The 12,330-nt window shown below is 36.1% G+C and overlaps 1 protein-coding gene and 1 pseudogene across 4 annotated transcripts in view; one reads left to right on the forward strand and one right to left on the reverse strand.

The window, feature by feature from the left end:
* Positions 1 to 12,330, forward strand: part of LOC308433279 (high mobility group protein B3-like) — a 192,155-nt pseudogene that overhangs the window by 101,392 nt on the left and 78,433 nt on the right. The window lies entirely within an intron of this gene.
* The window catches only part of PJA2 (praja ring finger ubiquitin ligase 2), a 50,169-nt gene that overhangs the window by 10,429 nt on the left and 27,410 nt on the right, over positions 1 to 12,330 (reverse strand). For 2 of the 3 annotated variants that reach the window (XM_080933355.1, XM_080933354.1), the window contains exons 5-6: positions 5,075 to 5,260; positions 1,041 to 1,226 (exon numbers count right to left, since the gene is read on the reverse strand). In XM_080933355.1, coding sequence (XP_080789481.1) covers positions 1,041 to 1,226; positions 5,075 to 5,260 — 372 coding nt within the window. The remainder of the gene's footprint in view (positions 1 to 1,040; positions 1,227 to 5,074; positions 5,261 to 12,330) is intronic. The other variant, XM_080933356.1, reaches the window with a different exon arrangement.

Genomic DNA, 12,330 nt, shown 5'->3' on the forward strand with positions numbered 1-12,330 from the left:
TCACTCTTTTCTTCAGTAGCATAAACAAACCTAGACACTCAGGACAAGATATCTAGTTGTAATTGGGCCACTGAAGAATAATCAATGTTAAAAATTCATGTTTCACACAAGAATTACTAATGGATGCTAAAACTAGCAGATGGAAGTTTGATAGTTGGAGAATTATCAGGTTGTTTATAGTCTCAAAGTAGCCATTGGTTAAAAAGAGGAAATGGTAAATTGGACAGTTCAAAGTTGTCTGCCATGTGTCTTCTGGTATGTATTTAGGGCAAAATGTATAATTTTTTTATTGTTCCTTCTAAAAATTAGTAATTCTATGTATGATTTTGGAATTACAATGTGAATTTATTTTGGAATTAAATAAATGGCCTAAACTTTTTAAATATTTGTCAGAATTGAAAAACAAAGATTAATAGAAGAGACGGCCAGATTAAAGAAACACACGTTTACTTAAAGCAATGACAGTCCTGGATTAGCTCAGATAAACATTTCCTATAAAGTCAGTCATAAGATAACTATGAACATTAGAGTAAGCTCTGGGGTTTAAATTATTAATACTATATCAATACTAATTTTATGATTTCAGCGATTATGTGTTATCTAAGAAAAAAGTTCCCATTTTCCAGCAATTTATTCTAGAATGTTTATAGGGAAAAATAATTACTGTGGACTTATTTATAAAAGAGCCAAAAGATTCCATATCATAAATACAAGGAGAAAAGGAAAAGGAGAATGGGGTAAACAGTTTTAAATACTAACATTTACAAGATCTTAGTGAAGGACAGGTGGGAACAGTCTGCATCATCTTGCTGCTGTTTCTGTAGGTCTGAAATTATTTCAGGTACTGAGATATTCAAAACCAGAGCCTTAAATTTTTTTCTCTTAAAATCAATGCAAAGGGTGAGTAAAAGTGAAGCAGCCCAACCATGGGGACAGTGGCATCTGTAATGAGATGGGAAGAAGCCTAAGCTCACTAGCAGATGCCCTGCCCAGGAGAACTCCTCAGCGGGTGAGGAAGCACGGAGCAGAAAGACACAGACCTCCAGTCCACATCCAGGTCTTCGCTCACGCTCGAGTCATCCTCAAGGTTGTTGTTCCCATCCAACATGAAGGCTTCTGGCTGTGCAAACTCATGGGCAGGCTCGTTCCCCTCATCACTGCTGCTCTCATGCACCTCACTGTACTGCAGCCAGGGGATCTCCCCCTCTTCCAAGGACGTCTGCTCCCTAATAGAAACATTAAAAAGGAAGTAAGATGTCATAATGCATTTTACAGCCATTCTACTTGGTACGCGTAACTTGCATTCTCGCTGTTCTAAGTCCTTGGTACTTAGGACTCTGAATGACTGTTTTCCTTATCTGCATTTCAACTGAAAACAAATGGGCTGGTCAGAGACAGTGGTCAAAGCTCCTGTCTCCACACCTAAGGACTTTGAGTTCAAGCCCCGGGATCCATGTGGTAGAGACAACCAACTCTTACAAGTTGTCCTTTCTCTCTGTGCTTCCTTCCCCCTCCCCCACAAAAAATTTCTAAAGAGTTTTTGTATGTGTGTGTGTGTCTGGGTGTATGTGAGTGTGCAGATCATGTGTGCCTATATATACAACACAGAAGCTAAAAGAAGACATTAAGTATCCTCTGTAATTCTCCACCAATTCCTATGAGGCTTGGGACTTGAACCTGGGTCTTACATTTTCTCTGTAATCCAGCAAGACCAGCTTCTACCTCTGTCCTCTCTATACCTCCTAATGGCGCCACTCCCCGGGACCAGTCAAATCACCACAGCTGACTGTTAACCTGGGTCAGGATCTCAGCTCTCATGTTCAGATTGTTCAGCAAGTGACTAACCACTGGGCCATCTCTCCAGCCTCTACTTAATATAACTCTTCTAGTTCTTTTCTGGTTAGTTTTTGCCTAAAATGCCATATTGCCCTTTTGCGCTCGCTCGCTCTCTCTCTCTCTCTCTCTCTCTCTCTCTCTCTCTATATATATATATATATATATATATATATATAAATATATAGATAGATAGATAGATAGACAGACATACACATATATACATATGTGTAAATACACACACATATACATATATGTATATACATACACACATATATATACATGTATATATACATACACACACTCACACACACATACATATTTATACTTAATATATATACTTTTTAGCTTTTTAAATTCTACTGATAAACTTTCATATAAAAGCAAAGATCACTTTATACATATATTTTTATGACTAGTGGTCGCAAGAACTATTTCTATAGCCTACCTTTTCACTCTTTTTCTCTTCTTTTTTCTTTTGGAGTTGATTTTAATGTTTTTATTCAAGTTTTAATTCCTCCCCCCACCCCAGTACTGGGGACAAAATCCTATGTCTTGTGCATACAGTGAAACACTGACACTGAACTACATTTCTAGTACCTAATAACATGGTATCATTTTCCTCACTGCAATAGTTACCCTTAGAAAATTACTACACACATGCAACATAATTAAGCCAACTGATGCTATAGACTCCACCCAGCCATTTAAAAACTAATGGTGTTCAATGCTGAGTTATATCCTATAAAACTTAGAGCAGAACAAATTAGCAGGTAGATTACATAATGAATGATTTTGATGAAAACAGCTAATATCCCCCAAATGTATTTTATTTATTCTTATGCTTTGGTATCCAACTTAAAGCAAGAATGTTCTCTTAAACTAAAAACCATATTCCGTTGTCTACTTGCCATCCATGGGGCATACCTCATACTCCCAAGTAAGTCCCTATTTTCTAGTTCTCTGTCCATCTACTTGGTGATCAAAACAAAAACCTACTTATTACTGATGCCTCATTCTCCCTCAATACAACAACCTAATTTATTATTTGAAACTTCAAAATCTTCTCAAACTCAAGAGTATTTTTTCCTCTGGAAGGAGAGGGCCTGAGCTGATAAATCAACCCCAGGCTTTTATGCAAACTGCCAAGTACTCTACTAGAGCCACATTCTCAGCTGTAAAGCTTGTCTACAACTCCCAAGTATCCACCTCAGAACAATTTACTCTCTTTATAAACTTAGCTCGTTTCCAATTAATCAGCATAAAGCAGACGCTCTTTTAAAATCCTTGTCAGATGAGCTAACTCTCTGCATGAACTTCAGACGGTGCAGTATGGCCTGCCGTCTAGGTCCACACCCCACCCTTACCCAATCCTTTCCAGTGCTCTGTTAACTCTGCCTAGACAGCTCTACTTTAGTCATTAAAGTTAGTTTTTATTTTGAAAAACCGCCAAGACTGTAGCATTTATTCTGTGCGCGCATGCGTGCTCGTGGACATGCATGCCATCACATTTGCAGCCATCAGAGTACAACTTGGAAGGAATTGATTTTTTACCAGCATATGAATTTTGAAACTAAAAATTGAAAGAAGTTAGTTGTCATTAAAAAATTTTAAAATAATCAAAGATAGTCACTTATAAATAAAGTAGCTAGATGGTGTTTCATTACCCAAAGCTAACAACACTTACCAGAATAAATAACTTATTTTAACAGAGAAAAAAAAACAAAACATTGTTCTTCAAAGGAGAGAAAATTGATATTGATATAAAAATCTACAAATCATGCTAACCTAAAAATATCAACAGATAAGTTCTATACAAAACAATATAAACAATCCATCATTAAATCACGACTACATAATCATGCTTCATATATTTAAGAAAATCAGGGTAGTTAAATATCACTAATTAGTTTAAGCAATAAAATTTCCTATGATCAACAGGCCAAAACGATTTTCTTACAATTTTTACAGAAGATATAAAATTCAATATTCTTGGTAGACTCCCATAAAAAATTTAAAAGTTGTTATACCTTAATGTGATTTAAACAATGTTTTCCTCTACAATTAGGAATAAGAGGAGGGTGTCTACTCTTTCCTCTTACTCAGTATTAGTACTTTTTAAGCCTTATCTAGCTCAATATGGCCAAAGAAAGACAGGAAAGGAAGACGTCCCTGTGCTGGTGACAGTATGTTTCTATTCTCAAAGAACCTAATATTTCTACCAGAAAGCAAACAGATGTAGTTTGATGTAGATGCAGATGAAACAAAGTTGCAGAACAGAATAAATAAACAAAAACTCAGCACTTTCCTTCTGGCAGTGAACCATCCTTGCTGAGAAATAATCAAGGGGAAATAACATGCACCGGGTAGGAGGAGAAGCTCGCCTGCTCTACTGCTGAAACACAGGCAGCTGAGCTGAGAACCACAGGTCCTCTCTAGGTTTGGAACACAACTCTAACAATTCATTAGATATTGCCTACGGCTGACTTTATGTGTGAACAGAATAGATGAGTAGCTACAACAGACACTGGCATACATAACCAACAATATTTAATTGGTTTTGCATAACTTAAGTTTGACAACCCCTAGATAGGAGTATCTCCACTCAAGTTATAAAGTCAAAGCTATTTCCCATAGGTCAGCAATGTTCTGGAAAAACTATCCAATCATGCTAATAAAAATATTAAAATTTTAACTGCCTCCATTTTCTCTGAATGAATCACTACTAAGACATGCTAAGCGTAATTTACCAGATTTATCTCTTATAGCAGATTGTTCTCCCAAGTCTCTTCACTGTATGGCAATGGGCAACATTAATTCAATTACTCTTAACTCAGCTGAAATGACCTTTCAAATAAGCAGTTTTCAACCAATGAGTTACAACACCTATCTCCAAAAATATTTACATTATAATTCATAGCAGAAAAATAATAGTTATGAAGTAGTAACAAAAATAATTTTATGTTTGGGGGGACACCACAACATGAGGAACTGTATTAAAGAGTTGCAACATTAGGAAGCTGCAAACTACTTTTTAAATATTCGAATTTCCTTTATAAAGCAATATAAAATCATACATTCTATTCTCATAAGATACTGAAATTGCTAGCATTTAAAAGTGTTCCCTATGTGTTCAACATGGGCTTTATATGTAATTAAGAGTATACCCTACATTTGAATGTGGTGTATGCCATCCTTGCATAAAGCACATTTAAATAATGAGTCTCTCTGTACAACATACCCCTCCTGAAGAGACAATTCTTGGTTTTCTTCCTCAGGGCCACTACTATCACTCTGTAGCTCAGGTTCATTCTCATCTTTTCCTGGCAGAGTTTCCCAGCTTTCATCGCTTGAGGACTGGTCTTTTTCTGTGCCAGAAAATCGGTGAGGCAGAGAAGCAGACCATTCCCCATCACTGCACTCTGAACTGCAAATCAGAACAGACATAAACTACCATCACATACTAAGTTACTTTTGTCATATGGAGTCATATGAGCTAGGTAGGACTATTGATGCCTAGGCTGAGTCAGGTGATCATTTAACTAAAAAAAACATAAATAAATAGATAACAAAAATAAATAATCAACAGAATGTAAAACTGTCAAATGATCATGGCTCATAGCAGGTTATGGAGTATATAATTGTATTTTTTCTTTATACTATAATACACAATCAATGGTATATAAATAAGAGTTCAGACATAGGGACCTGGGTGGGAGAGGGGAGACGAGAGGGAAAATGGGACGGGGGATAGGGTTGGGAGAAGATCAGATATGAAGAGGAACAGGAAATAAGCCCAAGGGGCCTGGAGAATGAATAGAAATATGCAGCTGTGTGTGTGTGTGTGTGTGTGTGTGTGTGTCCTCTAGAAAGTTCAAGAGACCAGGGATATGAAAGGCTTCCAGAACCTATTAGTGATGACCTTAGATGAAATGCCCAACAGTGGGGAAATGGAACTTAGAGAGACATCCACCTCCAAAATTCTTGACCGAGAATTGCTCTTGTCTAAAAGAAATGCAGGTACAAAAATGGAGGAGAGACTGAAGGAAAGGCCATCCAGTGACTGGCCCAACTTGGGATCCATCCCATGCACAGACACCAAACCCTGACACTATTACTGATGCCATGTTGTGCTTGCAGACAGGAGCCTAGCATGGCTGGCCCCTGAGAAGCTCTACCAGCATCTGACTAAGACAGATATGGATACAGCCAACCATTGGACTGAGCCCCAGGACCTCTGTGGAAGAGTTGGGGAAAGGACTATAGAGGCTTAAGGGGATTGGAACTTCATACGAAGAACAGTCTCAACTAACCCAGACCTCTCAAAGCTCCCAGGGACTAAGCCACCAACTAAAGAGCTTACATGGGCTGGTCTGTGGTCCCCTGCTACATATGTAGCAAGGAACCTTCCTTGTCTGGCCTCAGTGGGAAAGGATGCAAGTAATCATGTAGAAACATGATGTCCCAGGAAAGGGAGATCTAGCAGGGTGAGGTGGGAGTAGGTAGGTGGGTAGGGGAGCACCCTCTCAGAAGCAAAGGGGAGGAAGGGGCGAAGAACTTGGGGAGGGGAACCAGGAAGGAAGGCAACATTTGGAATGTAAATAAATAAAATAATTAATTAAAAAATAAACACAATTTGGGAATCACAAACAATGTCTGATATGAATGCAAATTACTCACCTGATGTAAAAGAATCAATTTCTAATTATATACTAACCCTTTAAAAAAATACTCTGGGCCCATATTAATACTCAGTAGTTCTCGGTAAAAGAGAAACTTAGAGAGCAGCCAGTAATGATCACCTTCCCTTACACAGACTATCTCTGTCCTCTGGCTGCTGTACTTCAGTGAGTTCTCTCTCCATCAAAATGTCATCACACCTAACTGGTCCCTCACCCAGAGTTTTCCCCATCAAGCCTTGGTGGCTGTAGATGGCCCAGCTAGGTAGGTAACTAAGCTGTAGTTTGTAAGCGTTTTCTATGCCTGCTCTAGTTCTGGGAGATGCCCAATTCATGAGTTGTTTTGATCTTGTTTTACTAAAACAAACAACAGTATTACAAAATTTAATTGATCTAAGGTATTTTCCTAGTTACATAAAATCAGTTTCCTTAATAACCTGCTAGCAGTTTCCAAGAAGACAGAAGAGCTAAATAAATGTTTAATAGCTCTTAGTAGATACTAAAAATTGTTCAATCATACAGCTTTAAATGTAGAATTTTATTGGTATTACTTGACTGAAAAGGCTATCAGAAGGCATTATTAAGGATGTTCCAAAAACACATGCACATATTTGTGACAAGTAACTGAAACAAATAAATTCTAGTACCACTTCAATTTGAATGTTACTAATTATGATATTAATGTTACATAATTATGACTAGTATTTATTAATAATTTGTAACCCTAAAATTCTAATTGGCCCAGAAAGTCAGAGGAGCCCGCAACCATGTTGGCTTTCTACTACTAAAACTTTCAGACGTACATAGCTAATTTCTTTATTGAAGACAGAGTAATATTGATAATACCAAATTTCTAAGAACAAGCTTTGAAGTTAGACAGATTTGAATCCAGAATATCCTTAGAATCCATATTCTTTCTGTGCTTAATTTCATCTATAAAATGGCATTATTAGTATTCATGTTTCAAGCCTACAATGATGTTTAGATTAAAAATTGGAGACCAAATATATAATACAATTTTTGAAAAGAAGTGAATAGTTTAATAAACAAACCACAATTTTCCTCTTTTCTGTGCCAAAGAAAAGCTACTCAGTCTCCTGGGAAACCCAACTTTAGTCTTTTTTTTTCCTCACTAAAGATAAAAAAATTATACCCTAGACCATCACCCAAACTAGGTCAACCTGCTTCCTCATGAGGGAGAACATAAGGTGTTTTGTTTTGTTTTCAGTTTTAAACAGTCATAATCTAATAATACACACACACACACACACACACACACACACACACACACACACACACACACTCTTCCTAGTTAAGAAAAAAAAATATCTACCCTATAGTGATCCTTTCAAAACGGTGTTCAAAGCAGAGGTCCAAACAAAGGATATTATTGTTACAGATTACAGTTCTATCTTGAACACCGCTTGTACTTACAGCTATAAGGCTGGAGAGATAAACTAACCACTTCTTTGGGGAGTCAGGGAATAAGAGGTTGCTTTTAGATGGTACTTTATGTTACTTTCACCTGAGATTTACAAATAAAGTATTACATTTGATTAAACTATTATAATAAATGTTGAAATAAAAAGAGGGGATCACAAAACTAAAGGTGGGGTAGGAGGTAGACATGGATCTGGGAGGAGCTGGGAGTGATTATTATCAAAAAATATATATGATAGTCTCAATCATTAAACAACATTTTTAAACACTTCATTTGTTTGCTAACGGCATGTGTAAATAAGGTGACATTAAGTTACTGTTTGATTTTGATATAACTATAAATGTTTTCTAAGAAGCATGCCAATGATAAACCACATGAAGACTGAAGAGGCATGCGTTTTTTCTTTGTTGTTATTTTGTTTGTTTGTTTAATTTTCCATAGGGTTTCTCTGTGCAACAGCAGCCCTGGCTGTCCTCAAACTCACAGAGATCTCCTGAGTGCTGGGATTACAAAATTACTTATGTTTTACTCTTGGAAACAAGATAAGAAAAGTCCGTAAAAAAAATGTCTATGTATATGATTTAAGGTCTTTGTTTTGGCTACTTGTAGATGTTTGCTGTTTTCTTTGCTGTGGTATCACCTGCCCTGTTAGAAATGCTCATTTTGTATAATACTCAGACAATTTATACAGAATGTGAATAAGTAATCTCAACAATGAATTTGTGTATTCTGCTCTGTTCTTTGTAAGGCTGGCTTTACCATGAAAACAGAGAGCATTATTATATATTTATAGAACACCTGTAACAGAGTCTGATACCTTTTAATATATCAAATTAAATCAAAATAAGAGCCAATCTGCATTTTATTCTCCCAAAGATATCAAAAGAAATAGGCATTTAGTTCGCATTTGTGTGGTTACAGGGATTAAAGCTAGGGTCATCCACATGCAGAGCAAGCCTCTGCCACTGTGCTGTATCTCCAACCACTTCTATTTATCATGTTGAGGAGTCTTGCTAAGTTTAGCCTTGAACTCACTCTATAACTCAGGTAAGCCTGCGACTTTTTCAATCCTCCTGCTTTGCCCTCCTGTGTAGCTAGGAGTCCATTATTTGTTTCTGAATGTTTCCCTGTATCTTACTGTCTGCTTTGCTTTGTTTTGTTTAACCTTTTAGGTAGAGGACAGCACATCTCTCTTTAAAACAGGCCCAAGGTTAAAAAAACAAGTGTTAGTATTACTGAAAGATTCTCCCCCATCCCTCACCCCTCCCTCACCATTTCCTTCCCTATCTTAATCCTTGTCCTCTATTACTACAGTTCTCAGGGTATATTTCCAAAGAGTAAGAGCTAACCTTAGTTCTCTGGTCTGATTCCAGGTCTGGTAATTATACACTGACTGTTACAATTCCCCCTGCAATTCTAATTGAATATGTAGCACTCATTTTCTGTCAGACAGCCCAGAGCAATGCTACTGGCTGGAATGTTTACCTGATAGCCTGCAGCATTCTATTATGATTAAGCCATCACCTAAGACTTTTCCATGGAAGACAGTGACCGTATTGTAATCAAATCTTCTTCTACTTATAAAGAATGTATAATCACTACTAAAAGCTTTTAGATATATTTGTGCATTTAGCTTTTACCTGGTGTGTATCTGTACACAGGCATGCCTGGTGTCTACAGAGGTCACAAAAAGGTGTCAGATTTCCTAGAATTGGAACTGAACCTGGGTTCTCTGCAAGAGCAAAAGTGCTCTTACTTGATGACCCACCAAAACTTTTAAGTAGCTAAGTTAAAATATCTAATAGTATACTTGTATATTTGTAAATGAATTTTAGTTGTATTCTTGGTAAATGTTCTATAAATGTTACCTTTATAATACAAACATAACAAAGTATCTAAGTATATCATTGATAAATTATACAAAGGAGAGAAGTAACTCTTTTAGTTAATTTTTAGACTTCATTGAAGACACTTTAGAGGAGAGGTCACTTGACCTCCCTGCAGTGCACTATCAGAGCTGCACAGAGTAGAGCATGTGGATGACCGTGGTCAAAAGTAGGCTAGAGACCATGCTACTTGTTTTGGCATTAGGCGGCATTAGGAGGCATTATGTGGGTACCTGATTAAAAGGCATCCTGTTAAGCAACACTTAGAGTTAGGTAAGATGAGCAAGAAACAGTAACAAGCAATAGAATCAGTAACAAGAAGAGTCATTTATACTATTGCAATAATTCAATCCTAGAATACATTTTAAGGCTTTATAAAAAAAATAGATTTGAAGGTAGACTCTATTATTCAGAAATTATTCTGAAATTTTTTTAAAGATCTTATGAGTGCCAGGCTGGCCTTGAACTTACTCCATAGCCAAGGAAAACCATGAACTCCTGATCTCCTATCTACCTCCAAAGTGCTAAGATTACAGTATGTGTCTCCATGCCCAGCTTCTGTGATTCACAGACCTATTTCTAGTATTTCACTGTTACCTCTGTCACTCTGGTACACCCAACAAATTCTATCAGCTAATACATGACAGCAGGGCTCAAAGAACAGCTTTTATTAAAGCTGACTGTCTTCTCCTAATGCCCACTGTATTCACAAAACTCTCACTGTCCATACTATTGATATCACTTCTCTAAACATACCAAGAACACATTATATAGCCCTTTGAAATTCCCCTAGACATTCCCCTAGGATACACGTCCTATCCCTGGGGGAACCCAAATTTTTAAAAAGCAGGACCCATGAAAACTATACTTTGTTTTATGGCTGACTTAAAAACAAAGCCAAAACAAGTTTTAACATTTTCATTTGAAAAGCTAGCAATATTTAGGGTTTTTATTTTTGTTTTGCTTTAGTGGGTCTACAATGGTAAAGACACTAGTGAAATATGTAACTAGAAAAAAAAAACAGTAATAACCTTCCATTTGCAAAAGAAAAACTGAAGCCTTTTTTTTTCTTTTCAATAGTAAGCTAGAAGTTGATAGAGACTCACAATCAAATCCAACAATCTTAGAGCTCAATGCTTTAGAACTTAAATCTTTTCTCCAAAGTTCAGAAGCAATGGCTGACAACACCCAATAGAATCCAGGTCAGCAAATACTTTTCAAACATATTAATGTTTCTGGAGTAAAACACGATTGCTTGAAAAATGTGTCTTATTTTAGTTTGAATCTGGAACATCTATCAAAAAAGTTAATTTCAGTTAAAGTTTTGTGGCTGATTTATGATTTGTACCTTGGTAGATTTTGAAAAGACCACGAACTCCATGGCAAGACCTTAATTCTAGTCCTAGCTTAACTAACAGTTGGTCTAACAACCCCATTTGAACCTTGTGATTTAATTCCTAAAATTCTATCATCTTCTACTCCCCTAAAAATGTTTATCCTACAGCTTGGTCAGACAGTATGAATTTAATTATTACAGTTCTGTATGTTGGATATCTTCTAGCAATTTCTAGAATTCACAGAGATCGGGGACTTATCCAACTTTTTTTATCAATTTATTTAATATCAACTTATAGCAATGTGCTCTGATCAAACATGTAATGTATTGCTGAATTAAATACATAGACATCCTCCTAGTTAATCTCCATTTCAGTAATAAAAATCCCTGTCAAACACAGCATACTAAAAAGAACTTGGGAATGGCTTAACAAAGGTCCATATAGAGTACAAGAGGAATTATCCCAGCATTAGTTTTGAGTTAGAAGGTGACACTGAGTTTGTATATTTCCCATTTCCTTGACCAATTTCAGGACATATATATATATATACATATTTGTAGTGATATTGCAGTTTCTAAATATAAGTTATTGTTTTCCGCATCATTTTTTCTCTTATCTGATCTCCTTTTCATTAACAGTTATGTACTGAACTCTGAGAGTAAAATAAAAAATTAGCTTTTCTCTTGAACTAAAAAAGTAAACAAAAAACAGATATACAAAAGTATCTGCCTTCCCTTAACATTTTTAAGCTTCAGGTTATCAAAATCATATTTAAATTTAAATAGGTTACATATTACAATGGCTTAATTCATAATTCTAAGAACAGTCAGGAATTTATTCTTTTATGGTATGAGATAAAATATTTTCATATTCAAATTAGAAAATTCTCTTTATACATTTCTAGTTAAAAAATTTTTAACAGCTCATAAAATATGTATAATGGAGCATTGTTAAGTTTGTAACCTGTTTAAAAAGATACATAAAAATCTGGACTCTGGCAATAAAAACTGAGCAGCTACACAAAATATAACTGTATTCCCCCACCTCCATCTATTTTTGCTGTTTTATAGTCTGAAGAAACCTATGTTTCAAAAGGAATTAGAAAGTTTTGACAAGAGCTGGGGAGATGGCTCAGCAGTTAAGAGCACTAGCTG

This window comes from Micromys minutus, assembly GCF_963924665.1.
Source record: "Micromys minutus genome assembly, chromosome: 19".
Lineage (NCBI taxonomy): Eukaryota > Metazoa > Chordata > Mammalia > Rodentia > Muridae > Micromys > Micromys minutus.